At 42.5% G+C, this 23,531-nt stretch overlaps 1 protein-coding gene across 12 annotated transcripts in view; it reads right to left on the bottom strand.

Annotated features, from left to right (window-relative positions):
* The window catches only part of nfixb (nuclear factor I/Xb), a 130,892-nt gene extending 108,022 nt beyond the window's left edge, over positions 1–22,870 (bottom strand). For 3 of the 12 annotated variants that reach the window (XM_026166113.2, XM_026166116.2, XM_026166125.2), the window contains exons 1-2: positions 21,954–22,870; positions 12,828–12,911 (exon numbers count right to left, since the gene is read on the bottom strand). In XM_026166113.2, the coding sequence (XP_026021898.1) occupies positions 12,828–12,911; positions 21,954–21,956 (87 nt within the window). In that variant the 5' untranslated portion in view covers positions 21,957–22,870. Of the gene's footprint in view, positions 1–4,514; positions 4,551–8,091; positions 8,311–12,827; positions 12,912–16,724; positions 16,790–16,846; positions 16,976–21,953 lie in introns of those variants that run through there. The other 9 variants (XM_026166118.2, XM_080301059.1, XM_080301053.1 and 6 more) reach the window with 8 other exon arrangements.
* Between the last annotated feature and the right edge of the window lie 661 nt (positions 22,871–23,531).

Here is a 23,531-nt window from a genome sequence, read left to right as displayed (position 1 = left end):
ATGAAAGACTTCATCTGCCAGCTTCATTTATTTCTTTAGTTTTTGAATATTAGTGTCTGAGAGACTGGGTGAGATAGAAAGTCAGCCTGTGGAAGTCTGTGAAGAGAGACTGCAGTCAGACACGGCGGGGGAGAACGGTGCTCAGATTTCATCCAGATTAATCTGGAAGCTTTGTAATGAGGGGTCTACTGTATATATTTAGCCAGAGCAGTGAGATGTAGGTCAGACAGACAGGCAGGACAGGCCAAACAACATGCCCAGATTGCCCACACTGAAGTGACCTTGAGTGGGCTGTCAATGATCCGCAAAACAAATCTCTATCTATTCCTGTTGACTTGTGACAGACTGATGCAGCGGCTGTTTCACCCCACTCGCGGGTTTTGGCCTTTAGTTTCTATTTTGTGGGGCACAAAAGAACTTCAATATCACTCGGCTTGTCTTTTCACGGAAATGCTGTTGATTAAAAAGAAAGAGCAGAGAATGAATTACTGTCAACGTTCGCGCCGTGTGTTGATACTGGCAGTCGTTCAAATTTACTCAACACAAGAACAAAGCACGCTTAGAAACGTTTCTGAGTCGGCCGTCGGTGGCTCTAAACACGAGACAAAACTAACTAAACACTGAGAAATGTACAACATTTTTCATTTCACAATCTGCATCACGACTTTATTGACTAAAACCTTTTATAGCAGTGACAGTTTTGTCTACTGGACTTCTTTTGTTGCTTCGACATAAACATGTTGTCAAACTGATATGCAATTATGAATTAACAGCTGAGCGATAGCAACCAATAAATACACTAAAGCTGCTATGCAAATTAAAATTATGCCTCAGTTCTTCATGAGAGTTCAGATCTTGAACCTTTTCAAGCCGTTAGAGGTCCAAGGTTTGAACATCTGTTCGTCCTGAGGCCAAAACACAGTTGCGCTGCATATTGGGTTTTATTGGAATAAAGAGGTTGGCTCTGCTGAATATTTTCCTCACATCAAGTAAAATTTTAATCAAATGCTTGACAATTTAATTAGCACTCTGTTTTTGCAATTTTTTTGCCCTCACCCCATAATGGATCAGTTTAATAAGACAAAAAATAAGCTTTTTTTTAAATAGAGACCACCGACCGTGGCTGGGTTGGGAAGCACATCTGTAACCGGAAGGTCGCCGGTTCGATCCCCGGGCTTTCTGTCCTGGTCGTTGTGTCCTTGGGCAAGACACTTTACCCTACCGCCTACTGGTACTGGTATTGGCCAGAGGGGCCAATGGCGCGTTATGGCAGCCTCGCTTCTGTCAGTCTGCCCCAGGGCAGCTGTGGCTACAACCGTAGCTGCCTCCACCAGTGTATGAATGTGAGAGTGAATGAATAGTGGCATTGTAAAGCGCTTTGGGTGCCTTGAAAAGCGCTATATAAATCCAATCCATTATTATTAAGTGTACAACACCGCAGCTCGAATGGATGCTAATTCTGGGTTAATATGCAACTCAATGGAGTAAGGGTTACTGATAATCCTGGTTGGGGGATATTTGGTGTTTGCTACTTTTCCAATTCAAAGATTTTAAATTCGTAGCGCACCGACGATCCAGTTGGGCCAATCTACAGCTCAGGACGAGGACAATGAGATGAACTTGAGGAATTATGTGAATGATGCATTTGTGTAAACTTAACCTGCCACACCCCTATCAAACAGACATTTTTGGCTTTTACAGACACACACACACACGCGTGCGCACACACATGCACGTGTGTGCCACCACAAACACCTTTCCCTCAACTGCCTGTTGTTCCAAACATCCGCATAATGGCAGCACTCTTATGTAGATTTATGACTCAAAATCAAGGGAAAGAACACACTGTACCGATGTGTTAAGCTATGACAAAGCTCTTAGATATTCACCAATGCATGTCAGCTTTGAGCTCTCGGTTCATATTCTGGTAAAGGAACACTTTGTCTCGGTGGTTTTCCCTTTTCCCTTTTCTCTGCTCACATTGTACACTAAGTATTTTGTGTTCCTCTGTATATTCTAGCTCAATTATGTAATTTAGCACCCGTGTGTGTGTGTGTTCAGTAGCCATGGCAACGGCACAACATATCGGCGACCACAGAACCGCACTGGGGCCGCCGGCACTGCCAGGGTTGTGCCAGAGACTAATCCATGCCAGAGGTGACATGAGCGAAGGAAAAGTGAGGCGGGTGGAGACAACATGACACACACATGCAAAAATCACGCAAACATACACACGCATACAGACATGTGTGCACACAGACACACCAGCATATTCCTCGCCCCTCTCACTCCTCGCCTTCCTTTTAAAACACAAGCGCACACACTGGATATCCTCCCATTCTTCTTGGCTGGAGCCTCCCATGGCAATAGCAGTAGGAATCCATTCTCCACGGATGCTGGGACAGCTGTGCTGATATTGAATGAGACGCAGTTGGTTCTGCCTCTCTCTGCATGCAGCTCGAGATAAAAACTACATGCTACTTAATTCAAATCTATATTCCCTGCTGCCAAAAATGCACCCGACTCATCTTGTCTTTGTCTCTGCCACCACAGAGAGCTCTGATTTTCTTTGCAAAAAAAACCAAAAAAACGACAGTAAATGTCTGCATGCTGACGCACGGTGGCCCTCAGTCACATTTCTGACTGACAATAATCACAGAAACCTTCATAAACCTCTAAGTCATGCGCTTTCAATGCAAATATTCCATGTCACGCTAAAAAGCCCTCATTTGGAGTTTTACAATGTCTTATCAGAGTGACCTGCTTGTTTGAGGCCTGAGGTGATATTTGTGTGTGTGTGTGTGTGTGTGTGTGTGTGTGTGTGTGTGTGTGTGTGTGTGTGTGTGTGTGTGTGTGTGTGTGTAATATTTAGCCTTTTAGCGGTTGTGGGTTTTGAGGCGGATGGGCCTGTAACTGACTGTGTGTTATAAATGGAACACAGTGTCCCAGGCAGTCTGACATTATGACCTCCTGGTATCCCATGAAGAGGGGGAAAGGGTCCAGCTTTGCCTGTACAGCACAAAACAACCAGCACAGCCAGTCCAGCACTCCAGTTACACATGTGCGCACACAACCAGGAGACGAGAGAGCACAGTAGATCAGCCCTACCTGTCAATCAAACGAGCTATGAGTTCATTTTTTCTGACTGGTGGCCAGAAGCAGAGTGCTTTACTGGCCGCTGTGTCTCTTTTCCACACTTCTTCTTCTTCCTCTATAGCTTTACTGGATTACACTAGGGGTGTGTGTGTGTGTGTGTGTGTGTGTGTGTGTGTGTGTGTGTGTGTGTGTGTGTGTGTGTGTGTGTGTCTAGAATCAAAGCAATTAAGCTGTTGTGAAACTGAACCTGATCACATGACAATAACATGATTTAAATATGCCCACCTGAGTAATTTAAGACCAATCCTTAACTGACTTTTAAAGGATGGGAGCAATACAGTCTGGCTGGAAAAGGGCACCCAGTGGTGCCAACTCACGGGCCTAACTGGTGTAAAGACATTCAGATTGGTGTTAACCAAAACTTTCAGGTGAACAATCGGATGTCCCGCGTGGACGCTTGGTTACACGCTGTTCATTAGGTTTCTGAAAAATCCAACATTTTTCTGTTTATTCAGACCACCCTTCCATCGGATTTTAATCCTCTGAACAGCTGTTCCAACTCATTTTCCAGACCATGGGAAGAGACAGAGAGACAGCCTGGATGTGTAGGGAGTGGATGAAGTGGGTGGGGGTAGGAGAGGGGGGTGGGGGTCACCAAATTTGTGTAAACTTAAAGTTAATGCATTAAAGTCCAGATATTGATTACATTTGTTTATCAGATGTTCACATAAAATAAACAAGCTCATGTCCCTCCCACCCCCCAAGAAATACTCTGTTGTCACTGAAAACGCGTCTTTCTGATAACGCGAGATACCGATTGGCGGTGACGTAAGAAAAATATAATACATCCTCTTGGAGAAATATCGCGCTGATAGGGGAAACTGTGGCGGACAAACTAATAAGTCACGGAGCCTGACATCGTGGATCTCAGAGCAGAGGCGACTTATGGCTACTAAGAAAATAGATCCGCAGGAAAATAAAGTTCTTTAAAGTCACGGAAAACGACCTTTCCTCGCGGATTGTTACAAGTATTATTTGGAAAGTAGCGCCGATTTATAATCTGGTTTTACCGCCGCAGTCATTTATTCATAGTGTTGGACCTGCGGTCAGTTTTTGATCATTACCCGCTGTTTTTCTTTAACTACAAATATATATAAATAAAAACACTAACAAAATAAAAGCATATAATGTGAAAAATATTTCTTGCTAAGTGTGTGCTAAACAATGTCAGCGCGCTCCTGCAATAAATCCAGCTACAGGTCAGAGTGAGAGGCCCTACGTGAGGAGGAGGAGAAGGATAAAAAAAAAGTGGTTTTTGTTTTGTTTCTTTTTCCAAGATTAAAAAAAAGGAAAGGAAAAAAGAAAGAGAAGACACATACACCTAATGCTGAATAAAAAAGGGACTAAACAGGACTTACCACTAAGGCATTGTTTAGAAGGTGAGTAGGGTAATACTTTAGTGTTGAGAGGGTGTTAAGAGGCGAGGAGAGCAGGGGTCAGCGTCCAGGCGTGCAGAGGGTGGGGGAGGGAGGGGAGGGCAGAGGGAAGGAATAAGTTAAAACGTCGCACCAGTGAAAACAGTCTGAGATGACAACATTACGAGCTGCATAAATGATTTGAACACATTAAGAAAAGCATTGAATACCACCCCCATCCCCTCCTCCCCAAAATGTTTGGCTTTTTAAGATTTGTGCTGCGTCACGGTGGCCTTCTGGGAACTTAAAACTTTGGGGGAAAGCAAGAGCGAGAGAAGGAGGGGTAAAAAAGTGAAAATGCATTATGTAAAAAAAAAAACCCAAAACGATTAGCAACAACACGATTATGTCGACGCATAATCTGAGCAGCACTCCCAAGTATAGTTTCCAAAATCCTTTAAAAAAAGAAATGCAATGGAAGAGGCAATGCAAAAAGAACCGTAACCCAATTCTTACTAATGGAAGATTAAAATATAAATAAATATGCATTGAAAGTACATCCTGAAACGCAGTGGGAGTCACGCAGCAAACACTCCTCTCCTCTCGGGGCTCTCTCGGTAATCTGCCTCCATCACGCAGTCTCCGTCACATCCCAGCACACAGTTAATAATTCATTCGATTGTTTACATGTGTTGCCATATCCGAGGTCCAAGCTCGATTTCTTAATTATTAACAGCAATTAAATAAACAAAATGTGCCTTTCTGTCTGCAGACGGAGCTGCAAGGGAATGTGAATGTGTGTGTGTGTGTGTGTGTGTGTGTGTGTGTGTGTGTGTGAGAGAGAGAGAGAGAGAGAGAGAGAGAAAGCGCGCGCGCGCGCGCGTGTGTGTGTGTGTGTGTGTGTGTGTGTGTGTGTGTGTGTGTGTGTGTGAGAGAGAGAGAGAGACAGAGAGAGGGAGAGAGAGAGAGAGGGAGAGAGAGAAAGTGCGTGTGTGTGTGTGTGTGAGAGAGAGAGAGAGAGAGAGAGAGAGAGAGAGAGAGAGAAAGCGCGCGCGCGTGTGTGTGTGTGTGTGAAAAGAGAGGAGGTTGTTTGCACGGAGAGGGAAGTTGTTTTTGCGCACACATAAGGCTACTAATTATTAAAAAATGACAAGAAATACAACATGAGCTTCTATCCCTTTTCATGCCCAGTCAAAGACATACTGTAAGTTCCCATCATGTGCACCATGTGTGCTACATTAGCCTGTATGAGCTTCTGCTGCCACTTAGTTTGAATTAGGGGGAAATTTATGTTGGTAAATAAAAGCTTCTTTTGTTTAGGGATTATCTGTGACTGTGCAATATTTTTTATGTTGCAGATAAAGTCATCTGCAGAGTTAAAAGAGTGTATATATATATATATATATATATATATATATATATATATATATATATATATATATATATATAAAATTTATTCAGTACTAATACAGCTTCACCATCCAAGTCCTGAAGTCAGCACCCTAAGTAGCCTTTAATAGCTTCTTCAATAAAACGAAGAATTAAATGGGAAAATAATAAACTCTCTGGGCTCTACGGGCATCATGATCGGGGAGACTAATGTTTTTAAATGGAAACCAGACATGACTTGTGCCCGCGTGGGACGAACCCAGAAACATCCCTCTCGGCCCGTCTGGTAGCAGAGTCTCATACAATGTGAGGAAAACACTTTCTTTCTTTCTTTCTTTTTAATAAAACCACTGTAAAAATCAGGAATGAATTACACATAAAACAGCAGCCCTGGCAGTCCACTGTCAGCCGAAACCAATGAGGGATAAACAAGTTTGTCTTTATAGGAGTAAGACATCCAGCAACTGTTTAACACGGGGGAGGTCAGTGAAGGAAATACCTGCAATAACAACAATAATATATAATAATAATAAAAAACAAACAAACAAAAAACCTTCTTGATGTTGAAATGAAAACTTGAAGAATGCCATGTCAGAACGGAGACTTTGGATTTTATTTGGCTTTGCGAAATACGCTCTGGTGAGAGAAATGATGACAGTTTAACATGGCTGAGGTTAGAAAAGATACAGATTAACTGCATGGAGAGGGAAGCTTCAAGAACAGTCTGAAATGTTACATTTATCTCCAGCCAACTGTGCCGCAAAGCAAGAAGCTGAACTCGCACCGCTTTGGAAACTGTAGTTTTAGGGAAAGATTTGGCGTGTTAGCACACGTGACGTGTCAGCTAAATTAATATGAATAAAGCTGATTTTTTTTTTTTACTAAGAGCCAACTTAGTAAAAAAAGTTACATGTATTACAAATAAACTGGAGGCAAAGTGCATGAAATACAATCTGCTAAAAGTAGTATGCTGATATCATTTCACTGAACGGATATAAGAGATGAGCGCTCTCTCTCTCTCTCTCTCTCACACACACACACACACACACACACACACACACACACACACACACACACACACACACAGATTTAAATAAAGTTTAAATAGCTACTTAATCATCGCTCTGAGATATCTCTTCACACTGATCGCTTCATCAGGTCTACAATAGCAGCAAAGGAACACTGACAATTGCTCGAATTAAATATGACGTGTGCATTTTGCAGATGCAGGAAACGGTATCCCTCAATATTTCTGACCCGAAACAAAAGCAAAGTGCTAAAAAAGTGAAGTCACTACCTGGACTTTATTTCACCCTGCAACGCGAGGAAGCGCCACACACAGCTGTCTATACGTTCAAGGTCAGAAAGAAAAAGAAGCACGTGCAAATACGCGTTTGAAATCGATCCTGTCACGTGTTGCGTTCAAGTGAAATAGAGATGGTATAGCAGCAGAGCAAGAAAGAAAGAAAGACTATTTCTAAAGGCGCACGCAGGACGTATACTGACCAATTATAATTACGCGCGCGCGCGCGCACACACACTCTCTCTCTGTATTCCTCTCAAACACACACACACACACACACACACACACACACACACACACACACACACACACACACACACACACACACACTTCAGGCTCCAATCTCTCGTTTCTCCCGGTCTCAGTCCCACATGAAAACAGCCCTAAAGGCGGCGGTGTGCGCCCCTGCTCACACCCCTCTCACCGGCCAAAAAAAAAAACCCTCCCTGCGTTTCTCGCCACTTCAGAAAAATCTTAACAGCAGTCAAATTAAACTCCGCTCCACGTCCTGTCTATTCCACCGCTCTGCTATCTCCTCCTCTCACGGGCTCCCCTCCTTCTTTTTTGTTTAAAAAAAAGAAATACATTTCGGGAGAAGCGCCATTTTCTCTCCCAAAAAAAGAAGAAGAAGAAGAAAAAACCATGTGCGATGGAAACGCACGGGAAAAAGCTTCGTGCGACCGAGCGCGCCGCGAGACGAGCCGCCGGGAGAGCTGAGGATAAGTTTGAGTGGAAGAAAGACGCTCGACACAACCACGAAACACACGAGGAAAGGCAGAGTGGCACCGCACTGAATGCACGTATATATAAATATACGTGCATTCAGAGAAAACCCCGGCGTCCCCACTGTAAGCTACCCAAACAATGAAATAAGAGAAGACAGTTTACCTGTGTCAGGCAGTACGGGGAGTACATGGTTATTTTTTAGGAAGGAGACTTGGAGAGCTTATTTAAGTTGGATGGAAGCTCGGTATGGTGCTGCATTGCAATCGCTCGCCGTCCTGTTTCTCTCACTCCATGCTGCTGCAGCTTACAGTAACCCCGCCTAGAAAGTGAAAGCTTGCACAAACTTTCAGGGAAAAAACTTTGTCTCCCTCCCCTCTCCTCTCTGCTCTCCTCTTCGCAGGACTTTTATCGCTCCCCTCTTCTATCCTACTGAAAGCCCCCCCCCCCCACACACACACACACTCTTTCTATTTTTCACGCAGATTGAAGTTCTTCTTAGTAAAATGTTCGGATTTTGCCACAGCATGAATTTTGCTTTTGGGGACTCTGAATCCGCTGTGCACACGCTTCCCCGCGTCTTTAGGTTCGCAATACTGTGCTTTCGAGCTGCGTTTACTGACCCGTGCATTCCATGTTGAGAGCAAATAATTACCAGAGGGCAGATGAGCCGGTCAGTTACACCGACTTGAGAAGGAAACACGTAAATGCATCAGCAGAGTAGATGAAAGTATATAATTTGAGGAATATTGTGAGAGCACCTCTGATTTCACTGACTTTTTAAATATGCGATGGCCAAGCATGCATTCAGTTGCATAAAACCTCTTAACATAATTCTGCTGAAGGTCCTGATCACAGGAATTCTCTCATGCATAAGTTTACATTTGATTGCACACTTAAATTCATTTACAGGCATTCAAATCGATGCGTCATCTCATTGCTGCTGTTAAGTTAAGTCTATTTATTTACTGAACCAGAGTTGACCCAGTCTGAAAAACCCACAACTGTAGCTTGAAAAACCAGTGAAGTGAGTCCAAGCCAAACAGTTACTGTAGCGTTCACTATGAAGTAGAAAACAGCGAAGACAGACGTATAATCACAGTCTTTGAGCGGTATCAAAATACTTCACTGGGGTGTGTGAGGAAAAACACACACACACACACATGAACGGTAGTGAGGGGTACACATATCACATAAAAATCATAAAATAACATTTCTTGGAGCAGGTCCCGAGTGTGGTACAGTGGGAATTTGGGTGGGAGTGAAGTCATTGTGGAAGAAGTGGAGCTGAAATTTTAGGCCTGACGTTAGAGTCCCACAGATTTATGAGGCCTACTGCTTGTGCATTTTTTATTAAATACTGCAAGCCTCTGCAGGCGAAACAAAGAGATCTGGGCTCTGTGTGGCCAATTACTGCACGCGGCCAGATACTCGAGCCAGAGGCGCAGGCGGGGAGGGAGAAAGTGTGTGGTCAGGAGCGCATGTAACGCCACAAAACTGTAACCTCTCGCCCTCGCCGTCGCACAAGGTTAGAATGCCAGCATTCCTTTTCTGTGAATAGGATACATGACTAATGTGAACCACACACGCCCTACAACACATTCACACACAACTTTTGGTTTCCCTTTGGGCAGGTGTATTAACTTCATAACCTGCCTGCAACATGTGCGGAAATCTCTTTGTTTTCAGCTCGCTTTGGTAGCCGAGTGCAAAAGGTTACAGCCTCTGCTCTCTCCGTCCTTTATGGAGCCGACTTGCATGCTCCGCACGCAAACACTCCTCTGCCGTCGCTCCTTAAACGAGCCACACATTTAGTGGTCTGTGTGAGTAAATCTCTCATTAAGTAACACATGGTAGAGCCATATGCTATGGTTGGTGGGTCTGCCGCGGCTCTGCTTTTTCACACGCTTCGCATATACATATTTACCACTGTTCCAGAGTGGCCAGCGCTGTTAGTGACTTCACCCACCAGCTTGGTGCTGTTGTGCAGTCGCACCAGAACTGAGGATTTTATTAAGAAAGTGTCACAGAAGTGAGCAGTAACGATCTCGCAGCCGCTGTGGCCGTGTATCGCGGGGAGGCTTTAGGCTGTGGGTGTGCAAAACAGGCTGTATGAGGATGAAAGTAACCACAAATTTGACGGAGACCCGTGCGCACAGTATTACAGCCGGTGTTGATACCACAACTGTCTATAGGTGGCAACACAGCGGAGCGGAGATAAGTAAGTGTGGTTGCAATGTCTGGCAGAGCAGATGTCATCTCTAGCAGCGCGTCGTTTACATACACTGCACATGCGAGGCTTTGCTTGAAGTAGTTGTTCCCAACCAGGTGGAATCGCCTGTAAACACATCCCTCTCACCAAAGTCACCCTCTAACTTAAGTTCCAAAAGATGCCTCCTTTAATTAATTAAAAAAACAAAACAAAAACATGAGCAGTGCATGAATACACTTTCTAGCAATCTTTTATTTTCTGTTTGTCTAGTTTCACGCACAGACATGTAAGCAAATAGTTTAAACTAAATATCAAAATTTGGGGGGGATTTCAAAATCTTTTCATTGGCTGTTAGTCACATTGGATAAACATCACTTCTGGTCGATTTTAGAAAAATTCAGACATGTTATATTGGCAACATATTATAAAAAGACAAAATATTACAAGTTTCCCTTGCTTTAAAAGCATGGAGTAAGCCAGTTCCAGTGAGTAAATTTAAGGTGGTTGCAATTATTTGTTTGAACTAAGAACAAGGAATTGAGCAAACGACCCACTTAATACAGTTAGTACATCTTAGTTTAGCTCCATTCACATGAAAACCACTCATAAAATGTGGATTATTAAAAGGCTGCTATAAATGTTTACAAGGTTTACACATATTATTAACCACAAAACTGTGTTTTATGTCACATTCTAGTGGCTCATGCAAATACAGTAATACATCTGAGTGACAACCCTTAACATGATCACTGTTGCTAGCTAAAATTTGAAGATGACCCACTGTGTCTTGCTTATTTTCTGTCATTTGCACTGCATTGTTACAGAGGTGGATGCTCATATTAAACTTGACCACGAGGTCAACTTGTGTAGAAGTAATCTGTGTGAGCCCAAAGAGCAACGCAAATGTTTTTTTCTACTCTTGGCTCTGTATTATGCCAAGGAGAAGCCCCACCCACTTGATGTTCTTTGTTTGGGAGGGGTAGCCAATGAGATTGAAGTTAGCATAAAAGGAGGGTGTTTTTCAAACGAAGAGCTGCTAAAACAGCTTGTTTTAGACAGTGACTGGAAGATAAAGACGAATCATTTAGACTCTCAAAAAGCTCAGTCATGCAAGGATAGTCTAGTAGAGTGGAAGAATAAAAAATACAGAGCTGGAAATGACCAAAATAGGTCCCCCTTAACACTGTCCTTGGCCACCCAGGTATGGAAACCACATTATTCAACCTCAGCATTGGAGGTCTAAACACAACAGATAAAACTGTGACCACAGCACTGCTGAAATGAATTGTTTGAACTTAAACATTAATAGACTCACTAGCCTTTTCTTAGAAAAGCTGTTACCAAGAAAAGCCAGGTTACAAATGATTAAAAAGAAAAACAATTATGTGGAAAATTCAGTGTCAGCTAGTAAAGTTAAAATACCCCAAAATAAAAAAATAAAAAGTAAGCAAGGTTACCTTTTGCATTTATGGTGTAATGCAAATTCTGTTCTATATTAATTATTCACTGGCTGCAAAATTCTGGGACGTTATTGTGTTTAAATTTCCATTTTTTCTGTGTTTATTTTCCTTTTTCTGTTATTTTTGTGACAAATAAGAAATCACCATTGCAAATGTTTGAGTGATGTGACAGATCATAGATATCCTCTTTCCCCCACTTCTTTTCTTTTCTTTGCAGATATACAGATATCAATCAACGGGGCTGAAGGGGGAAGTGAAATGTACACTGATACTGATGTATCAGAAATAAGCATCCAGGACGATCCTAACGTTATCAGTACAGGTTGTTATAGTTTGCATAACATTATTGTACAAAATGCTCAGGACGACAATGAATGGAGTCGTGACGCACTTTGCACAACACCGAGCCCCCTACATTAGACCTCCCGGCGAGAAGCTGGAGGTCGACGCTCTCCTGTGGACGCTCTCCTGTGGACGCTCTCCTGTGGACGCTCTCCTGTGGACGCTCTTGAACTCGCTGCCCCCCGGAATCCAATCCAGTCACAGTGACACCCCTCCCCCTCAACCCCTGTCTCCCAAAACTCTCTTTAGACGGCCGTGCTACCCACTCCTGGCCATAGCACTTCATTTCTTTACCCGGAGACATACAATATAGTGTAGCAACCCAGATTCTCTGAGAGACTTGGCATAAGACTTAACTCTGGGAAACAAAGCCTGTAGCCTAGAAAACTGGCTCCCACCTCATTAATGATCACATTTTCAGTCATACACAGGACCCCCCGCCCCACGCCATCCCGACTCCTCTGCTTTTATTACCATTTTATATCATGCCGATTGCTGTAAATCTCACGGCTTCTTTTTTTAGAAATGCTGCTCACTTTTCTCTTACTTTGTAGTTCTTTTTCGTTTTATACATCTAGGCATGCTTCACATTATCGTCGTAATTTGCACTCCCGTGAGACGAGGGCGCTTCGGTGAAGTTGCAAAGGCTTCTTTTTCTTTCCCCCCCTTTTTTTCTTAAATGTGCGTGTGGAAATAATAATTGTAATGGTTTGCAGCTGAGTGGAGGGAGCTGTGAATGACATTATGATTGCGGTGCAATTACCAATAGCATGAAAACGGACTGTCAGTCAGAATAATGAGTAATGACTCCAATAACACATTTAATACCGACACATGAAATAATAATAACAATAATAATAATAATAATAATAATAATAGATGCATACCCTGTATGAATCTGATACTACAAAGCATTCAGGCATCCCAGGACCTCTGGAGGGTTCTTCGTTCAACAGAAAGGTTTCGGTTGCCTGAAATGTAACACAGTGATTCATTAGTTGGTTCTGTATTTAGGATCAGGGAATTTAAAACACACAGAAAAGCTGGTCGCAAAGCTGCAAAAGCAGATTTTGTATGTGAAAATCCTCCTCATCCTGCTGCTCGACCTATTTCATCATCCTCCTCAAGTCCCACCACCAGATAACTACTCAAGATCGGCGTCTTTACACTCTGCACACACGCGCACGATCGTGTGCACTGCCTGCCTGCGCCCATATGCTGTGCAGGCCCGAGGCCCAGCCCTGCCAGTCACTGCCACTTCAATGGGGAGCAAAGTGTTTAGCTGCCGTACCCGCACACAATACTCCGGCACAATGGCATTTCCTGTCCCTGCTATTTCACCTGCATGGTCACTTTTCTGTCAGCCTGCTCTGATTCAGCACAAATCATTCACACACAAACACACACTCACACACACAGCCGCATACAGTAATACACATGTTTGGCAAAGACTCGCACATACAGAGGCCATACGTCTGCCTCCACGGAGACAAAAACAGGCCACTCAAAAGGCCCTGCCCTGCATCCGCTGATAGATGCAGCTAAAGTGTTTATCCCAAGTGTTTGTTTCTATTCAGTGCAGTTCATTTGTATGCTGAGGGACGCGTCAGCCGAGACTTGGGCTCTGAATGAGCATCCATTGCAGTTCTGCTGTCAATTGAGGCAGCCAGGCCAGACAACATAGATGGGAGGAAACCACAGACTGAGGAGCTGGATATGGGAATGGGAGTTCTGCCTGGTTTGCTAGCCTGTGGCTATTACTTTTTAGTCCTAACTGGTACAAATTGCTTTTTGCCAGGCTAAATTTTAATGTCTCTTCTGGAAATCGACTAAACCTATTAGACAAGGGCTAAAAACGTCTGCGTTCATGAAAATAGCTCCGGTTCCATGAGTAAGAGAGTGGAAGTTTTACTCACAATGGGACTTACTTGAGTTTCTGGATATAGGAGAAGAGGGGAAGTAATCTTATTTTCCAGAACTTTACCTTCTTATCTCTCAACATACCTACAGCAGAAACAAACATGCACCCAAAACAGGAACAAACATCGCTCGTAGCCAGCAAGAAAACGTAAAGTTATAGTATTTAAACTGGCATGTGATATAAACAGTTTTTTAGGGAATTTAAACAGATATTAGGTTACTTAAGCATTTGCATATGCAGACAAATACACACATGCGCCGGGTGACATGGGATTGCCCTTAAACAAATACATGCAGAGACACATGCATAAACACGCAGCACTATAATAAGTCCCAGACTTGGACTAACTGAGCTGCGGCTGGAGACACAGGCTATTCATATCCTTCAGAATGAGAGGTTACAGCTCGAGTCTTTTCCCTTTTCCTTTCTACTGTAACACAGGAAGGGCATCTGTGTGTATGATTTCACTCAACGTCTGTGGCAAAAGGTTCAGCAGGCAGGTTGATTAACATAAGACTAACACTGGCTTTGTTAGCGTGGCCTCTCCCACGCACAATAAGTTCAGCGTGTGCCTCGTGAAGCACACGCTCGCTTAAACAAAAGTTAGAATTCGAGTCATCCAAATGGCTAAGAAAACACTGCGCGCGGCGCGCGGCCTCAGCATCCAACCTCTGGCCTGTCATCATTAATATGTGGGGAAACACTGGAGGGAAACCATTTGAAACCATTTGTCCCACTAAATGGTGCCCTTGTCAAGCTCCCCGGGATTTCTGTTAAGCTTTTAAACTGCCCAGTCCAGCTGAAGGATATATTTTACTCCACTGATAATTACAGAGCAGCACAAAACATGGCACTCCACTGGCTCGAGCGGCCTCTTGTTTCTGACATGTTTTAGTCATTTAAGGATGAAAAATAATTTTCACTGCACAGAGGGAATCCCGGCTCGAGGACGCTGAACACCGGATAAACGACAATCTAAAAACACATCGTTTAATGAATGAATCTTTCTCTGTCTCCAGCCCTTAGAGAGCTGCACTGAGGCTCAATGTTGAGTGCAGCTCCCTGAAGCACTGGCCCGCTTTCCTCCTCTGTCAGTTTTTAAGCAGCATAGTATCAATTATACATATATGTGTTTTTCTATATGTATGCAACATATGCCTGATCCATATGCTGGCCCCAAGCTAAAATAGTTGCAGAGTCTCGTGTAATAAACACTTAAAAAGCTCCACTACTCATTTGCTGTCTGCGATGCTGGTTTTTGGTGACTGAAATGAAGCACAGATGATTAAAACAGAGAAGCATCAGCCTGGGTCAGGCTTAAATCCACAGTTCAAATCTCCATATTATTTACATGCATGTATGGGGTAGTTCAAGAGCTTGGGAAATCCCCCAGTTTGTGAATTTTAGCTATTTACAGAGGAAATTTGCAGGAAACTTCATAAAATTGTAAGTATTCTGTTCAGTGGTTGAATATGTTACGTTATGTTTATATCAAGTAATTTTGCTAAATTTACAATTATGGAAGTAATAACTATTATGTACTAAATCATTTGCTGTTTTACATGTTTACAATTCACAATTTGACCATCAATTCTGCCCACAGAAAACAGCAGTACAAGGAATTCCCTCTACGTAACCCTAAACAGAGAACAAATAACAGACTCATCAAGTGGACAGAAAATCTCCAAATGAATGACTGAATGTGAAAATAGAATATCAACGATCACAATTTTTTTCTCTGCCAAAAAGTTTTGGCATGTAAATTTAAACTACAGACGGCGACAGCAAAACAATTGCATTAAACATAAAGAGGTCTGAAGATTTTTAGCTAAAGGTAACACAAACCAGAGAAACAGAACACCCCCCTACCCCCAGCTAGGTTAGCTCTGTTCAGAGAGAACAAGGATTGCTATATTTTATTTATTTTTACTTCACAACTGTTTTATCAAGTCGTTTTATAAAATCCCTCAAGTTGTCTTATTTCTCTGTCCTGTAAAAGCCTAATTGCCAGAATAAGACTAAGACAATAATAAGCTCATAGTATCAACCTCGAAGGTAGTAATTTGTCACTTATTGCTTCAAACTATTGCAGATTTTATAAAAGTAAACGTATACTTCATAACAGCTAGGTTTTATTTCCCCCCCAACATGCTTACACTAGCAGTGTTACCTGAATTAGCATAAAAATGTTAGGCATGAATCTGGAGCTAGCTTAAAATAAAAACTAGAAATTGGGATAAATAACTAGCTTAGCTCTGTCCAACCCTTCTATTAAGCTGTCTTACCAAATGTTTTTTGTGTCCTCGCTAGCACAACATTATTTGTGAGACTATGTCGCTGTACTTAACTTTGTTCACAAAGAAAAAGTTCAAACAGGTTAGCTTAGCACCTGCTAAGCTAGGTTAAAGTGAATCTCATGAAGAAAGTGAAAAGGCGTACTCTAATTTTCAAATATTTTCATATTGTAGTGAAAACATTTATTTTAGTGTATTATTGTTGTTGTAGATTGCTAAATGAGCCATATGAGCAACATCCTGCTGTTGCTGAATTCAAGGTGAAACCGCAACCGGCTGTCAGTTGAAGCGGTCATGCCCTTGATTATGAATAGGCACTTTGAGCTGCTAATTGCTCTAATATGTTTACAAGTTAGCCACTCGCTGTTTTAACCTTTTAGTTGATTTTACACAACTCACTTCGCTTTTTGTGGAAAATGATAGAAAAAAAGCAAAAGCAACAACTATAACAGGCTGGGCAGTCACCTAGCACCAGCGCTACCTTCGTTTAGTCGCATCTGAGACCAATCTCAGACACAACTGAGCATGAATACGAATCATGATCTCTACAATACCTCAGCTGCACTTACTCTGCTCAATTCTCTCTGACATCCACGTTTACAATAAGTGAGATCTAAAAGGGGGACAGATGCCTAAGTTGGCTGCCTCACATGGAATTAGATTAATCAGAGCGCATATACATATGGCCCACCTTCCTCTGTCTCCCACTTTGTCTTGTTCACACAAAGATACACAACAGCCCAGAAACCACCTGGGTTTCCATATTTCTGAATACGCGTCGATCCACCAGTGGTGGGTATCTTCGCAGTCACTGATTAACAGCCTTCTGATCATTCCGCCGCACCGTCCTAATCATTTGCAGACTTGTCTGTATGAGCTCAACAGTTCCTAGAGGATCAGAGACTTCTGCGGCAAAACATAACTGACATCCTACTCAGTCCTGCTCCATTCAGCCTTAATTGTATCCTCATTCTTCACCTGGTAACAAGCTAACAAACCTGTGCAGATGTGGCAAGCACATCAAAGAGAGGGAGGGATGGGAGGGGGAACTTGTTTGTAAAAAAAAATGTGTGGGGGAATATGAAAGGGGAAATTTACGTTGTGTGAGTCCAAGCCAGCGCCACCTCAGGGAGAAATGCTGGAAAAATGTGATATTTTACACCTGCATCTCAGGAGGTGGGGAATAAGAGACAAGGAGGGGGGTGGTGGTAATTAGAGGAGTGTGCGTGCTTGCATGCGTGCGTGTGTGTGTGTGTGTTCGTAAAGGATTTTTAGTATGTTTCTGGGTCTTGCCGCCGGTTCTTCTGCAGCATTCAATTTGGTATGATACATTCGATGCCAGATTATTAAAAATGCTAAACCTGGTTACGAATGCTAAAAAAAAGTGTTGAAATTTTAAACAAATATGCTAATATTGTTAGAGTGATAAATAGCTGGAAAGCCCTGTTTAATGAATAATGCTATTGGCTCTAATTCCTCATTAAGGCCCTAAAGAGGAGAGTGAAGAGAGAAAATACATGTATTGTTGTGATTTTCCCCCCTTTTCTCCCCCCCAAATTAAACTCAGAAGGCATAAGATACCAGCACCTTCCCAAATTAAGTTCATTCAAATTACTTGGTTACACAGCTGGTGTGCATTCTGGTGTGTCTTGTGAAACCAATTAATGTGAGGCTTCAGTCTTGATAAGATAATTAAAGGAGGGCTAGAATAGAGATGGAGGAGTTTGAAGTGTTCAGGCTCGTGGTACAAAATAAGACTTCCTTTAAACTGCAAAAAAACTTTGCCTTGAATCAAGTTAAAATAAAATCTGTGTGATTTGTTCTGCCATTTCCAAAGCAAACTGATCTGATCTGGGGGCTTAAGTCAAATTATGCTCATACTGAAGGGTCTGCGTTATTTCTAGATTATTATTTGCTTAAACTAACAAGTGAGATTATCTCACTCCAGTGTTTTGACTTTGTATATTTTTAGAGCTCACTTAAAGAAGTTAAAACTGCATGGTTTTGAATCTGGCTTCCTGTACTAGGCGTTATGCATTCCCTGGGAACGTTTGAATTAAAATATATGTTTAGATTTTGATTTTGTTCTATAAGAAGAGATGCTTTTTTGTATTAACTGTAGCAAACAACTGTCAAAACATCCTGTAAAACACAGTAATGTGGCATTCTTTCTAAATACAGCTGAATCCCGTGACCTCTCGGGCCTTTGATGAAATCTTACAATCTTAATGTTTACACCCCGTTTTTCTTGGATTTGACCTTCATTCTCTTGCTCGCGTCTGCTCGTTTGAGCAAACTTGCAGAGCACAGCGTAGCCGCCAGAACACGGTCAATATAAAGACATTTATAACTGTAGTAACTTGATGAAGCAATCGCAACATTTTAATTTGGCGGTGCCGTGTGTGCTGGTAGTTTTAGTTGTGCTGCACTCAGACTTTGAGCGTTGCAGATGTTCGATATGGTTTCCAATTCTTAACAAAGGTGTTTTGTAAGTTAAAGAAGAAGCAGAATGAAAGGAAAATCCCCAACAATCAGACAGTCTGCTATGAGGAAGCAGTTGGTGATGATGAGAAGGAAGAACTCCCTTTTAAAAGGAAGAGGCCTCCAGCAGAACCAGTCTTATGTAAGCATCTGCTGCAACCGGTTGGTGGGTAAGAGAAAATAGTAAAGAAAAAAGTGGGGCACACACGTCTGTGAGTGCAGTGGTTCGCTTTTTTCTCTCCAAGAACAATGTTAAGGTTTAACTAGCAATAGTACACCACGACTGAGTTAATGAGTTAATCGCTTCTGTCCAGCTTCAGGCTGGTTGTTAAGATGTTGAATACAGCAATAGTCTGAAAACGCAACCAACAGGCATGCAGACTGTGACCCTGTTCAGCATAAGAAATGTTGTTTTTAAAGATTCAGATCTGTGTATTGCACTCAGCAGTGATATAAGGATTTTAGAGTAGTAATACTGAAATGGATAAATATGAAAATACTCCATTTAGAATCCATTCATTGTATTTACTATACAGAGCACTGTCCAGCCTGTAAAACCATTTGTCATGTGTTTCGTGGGTCTATTAAAAATGCTAAAAATGTTTTGAGGCCCAAAAAAAAACTGCCCTGTTGATGTCATAATGATGTCACTAGAGTTTTCTTGACATTTCAGTCTATTAAACGCACACACACAAAAAATATATTACCAGTATAGGAATGGAGTCTGAGCTGAGTGAGCTTAACTTAATGAAAATGTAATGAAGTTGAATTGAATTTAATGAAAGATGTTACTGAGCTGCACTGAGATCTGGGATTCAGCTTTTCTCAGTTTGAATTATTAGCTTAGCTAAGCTTAGCTCAGACTACCCCAACTGTAACCAGTAAACCACTGGAGTATTACTGTACGTTTTATCTTTTGAGACACTCTTTCATGAACTTGTGATTCGTTTAGCACAACAAGGATCTCATATTAAGGAAGCTGAATGACTGAGGTGATTACAGCTCGTGATATATCCACTGTAGCCCCTCGGCTGCACACTGTTAAAATCACAACAGCTTAAAAACCAGTCAACCTGACAAGCACATCTGAGCTCACTATACTAATATTTATGCTGTTTGACTGTATATCAGAGTTTCCATCTTTAAACTACAGCAAAAGCTTACACGCTGCATAAGCTATTATAGCCTCCTTGAAGCCTTATTTATTTTTCCAGAGAAACGTCAAGGCCAGGACAAACATAATAGCATAATATTCTGTATACAGTGAGGGATGACATCACTGGCAACAACGGCCAAGATGGAGATCACACAAGACTGGAAAACCGCTTGTCTGATCATCATGTGGTGGGCTGTACACACACACACACACACACACACACACACACACACACACACACACACACACACACACACACACACAGAGGCAGAGTGCAGGATCCAGTTACCACAGCTATTTACACAGCACTCTGTGATTCTATTTTTTTTAATCTTTAGTTCCTGCACTATATATCACACATATGTTTACCACGGAGAATCCAGTGTAAACTTTGCATTTGGCTATATATTTAAAACACCGCTTGCATTGCTTATTGTAAAGGTCCAGTCTGTCTGTAAATCATCATTTTGGACCCATAATGTCATCTTTGTATTTCCTGATGATGGCTCAAACTTTCTGTTTACTTTCTGGCACATAGGGAAAAATCCATAACCTATAAATCCTCGTGTATATATAGATCATCTGTAAAGAAAAGTAGTGTTTGAATATTTATTTCTGTGGCAGAGATGGCGAACTGGCCTCGGGGAAAGCTAACAGGAGTCTGACACTGATTGACAGATGCCTCCAGTGCCGTCTGACTAAACTAACATGCAGTTGAAGTGTTTGGCACAAAATCAACACAACACACATATAGCCTTTGAAAATAAATAAATAAGGTTTTTTTTTTAAAGAGGTGAGTTGCTGCTATAAGTAGGAGAATAACAAGTGGGGATAATCCCATGTGAGGCCTGTCCTGAATTCTGTATCATTTTTACTGATGAGCTTCTTGGGCAGCTGCCATGTCAGCAAGGATGCTCGTAAACAAATAATTATTCATACTAATAATCTTCCATATTCATGTGCAAATAAGATCCATTCCTGGGTATCTAAGCAGCTTCAAGGTTGTATGTGGGAGGTTCCCCTAACTATTGCCTGACTTGAAACATTTCATGCCAAAAAAGAATTTCTAAGGGTCAAGGATGTGTGAGCTCTCTTTCATAGTTTTGCATAAAACAGACTTTCTTATTACTAATTTTAAAACCTAAAAGCACTTCATTCAAATGAATGCTTTCGCAAGCCTCACAGAGAGTAGATTTCTCATTTAACATGTTAAAAGAAAATCGGGATAAAACATGAAAAACGTCTTCTGTTTGAAAGGACTCAACTCAAACGAAAAAGGAAACCTTGGATAAAATCTCATAAGCTGATGTCTGCTTAAAGAATCCTCAAACAAACTTCAGTTAGAGTTCGAGAAGCATTACAAACGTTTGCTTTGTGATACCACTGGATTTCCCTGAATGGGACAAATAAACCACCTGCGTAATTAAGGATTTAGTCCCTGCGTAATTACGCACAAATCAAATGGCCACTTAATAGAACGCTGGCGCAAACAATAAGTTCCATCCTGCTACAGCCAACTTTCCAGACTCTGGTAAACCTTGCCTTTAGGTGGGATTTGTGCTCTAGGATCCTTCCCACATGCAACAGTGAAACCTTTACATACTGTATGACACCTCTATTATGGATGTTGTGCCATAGGTCCTATCATATATGCGACTATAAATAGACTAGCCCAGTCTGTGAGAGGAGTCATGTTCTCCGTGTGGATGAAACGGCAGAAGGCAGTAGGCATCGAGCGGTGAACTGAGAGGGCTGGACACTAATTTGGCCAGCAGGTTGGAAAGAAAAAATTGGCAACAACGTATGTAACTATTAAAATAAGGTGGATTAGGTTTTCCTTCCAGCAACATCCTTTCAAATGTACATGCAGCTCCTTAGCAAGGAAATCTCCCCACATTTTTAAAACAACCATAAGATCCTAATGAGTCTAACTGTGACAGCAAACAGATTCAGGTAGGTGGAGGGACTTGGCACATACTTTGTGACTGTTACACATTAGCCACACCAAATACACACACACACAAACACACACACACGCACACGAAATATAAGATAGCTCACTAAACTATAAAGCACAGAATCATTAAAACGATGAACAAGTACAATGATTGTCAAAGCTGACTGCATAAATGAGCAAATTATTGGTTTACATAGCACGTACCATTGTGGTGTGAGGATATGTGCCAACACTCTCAAAGACCCATTTTCCACTCTGAAAAGTTCGGCTTCCAAAAAAAAAAAAAAAAAAAAAAAGTGAGTGGGAGAGAGAAAACTGCTCGGTTTCTTGCTCAGCTGGGCCTTATACCGGAAGCAAAAGAGCCCTAATGCACGGCCTGCTGCCCGGTAAACATTTTTTGGGATAAAGTGAAGTCAGCTCTTCTCAGTCCAGGCAAACGGGACGCAGAGTCGTACAATCCAAGCGGTCTGCCTCCCGACTTCTTCATGCAAGGTGTTTATGTGCGGCTTTCAACTCGTGATAGTTCCACGAAACTCGAAGCTGCGCGCGCCTGGCTGCACTCTCAGTCCCGGTGCCGTCACGTCCCCGCACCGAGTCCCCGAGCTACGTGCCACCGAGACGCTGCACCGTCAGAGCCCGAGTGTCGGAGCAGAAGCCTGGCCGCGCACCGACAGTAAGTAGCCTGCCCTGCGCTCTCAGCTCACGCGCTCACCAAATCAGCTGTTGCTCCTCCAGACTGGACGCCGCGCGCTCTCTCCCCTTGCATGCTCAGGCGTCGCCGATCACGTAAAAGTGCAGTCCGCTTCTCGGTTCTTCTCCACCTGTCCTCCACCCCCTTCTCAGTGTCGGCACAAAGTTGCTGGGAGGACCGCGTCTGAAACAAAACTCAGCATGTGGCAGCGCGAGTGTCGCAACATCCGCGAGCGGGACCTCAGCGGACGGTCTGTGATCTGAAACCCAAAAACAAAGAGGTGAAACGTGCGTCTGTCTCCCCGTGTGTGCGACTGTGTGTGAGTGTGTGAGTGTGTGACATCGAGCAGCTATAATTAAGTAAACAAAATGCGAGAAGTGAGCGCACAGCGTGGCCGCCTGCACGCACCACTGAGGACGAAACGGTGTCCTGCGGCCGCGGCCGAAAAAGCGGAGCGGAGGGCTGGTGAATTATTAATAACCAGAGCGGTTCACAGTCTGTCGTGTTCAGTGAGTAACCAGGGCGGCAGCTGGGGGTTTAGAGGAATTAAATACGGGCTCAGAGTAAACCGTGGACGCAGGGGATTAGTAGCTCTCACCGGCAACAGTGTAGGGGCAGCTCGGGGCCGATAGAGAGGGCGGGAGGGAGCGGAGGTTCTAGGGAGCAGTGGGGGAGACGGCGGAGGTGGTAGGGTAGGACATTTTTTTTGAGTGCAAATTTAATAGTCAGCCTAAATGGATGGGTGGTATGTACGTGAACACGTGTCACTTAAAATTTAAATATGAGCTCCAGCTGCTGAACAAAAACCTACAATCTAAACAAAAATCTCCATCTATAGCTGATATTTTTATGTAGTACATTTTCATTAATCGAAATTACCCCACGCCCCCACGTAAAAGACTCCCATTTGTTGACACTTGACTAACCATAGAAGAGTTTCTCTGAGGATAAAAAAAATAAAGTGATAATAAACTGAAGTGGGCTATAACCCTCTGCTGCCCGCATATGTTTCCATTTTAATGGCGAAACAATTCAAATAAAAATAAAGGCAAGTTTACAAAAAAGTCTCTATTTAAAATGTTTAACCGGAT

Source organism: Astatotilapia calliptera, chromosome 4 (assembly GCF_964374335.1).
Source record: "Astatotilapia calliptera chromosome 4, fAstCal68.1, whole genome shotgun sequence".
NCBI classification, from domain to species: Eukaryota; Metazoa; Chordata; class Actinopteri; order Cichliformes; family Cichlidae; genus Astatotilapia; species Astatotilapia calliptera.
Note: the sequence above shows the minus strand (reverse complement) of the source record. Positions and strands in the feature narration are given on the sequence as shown.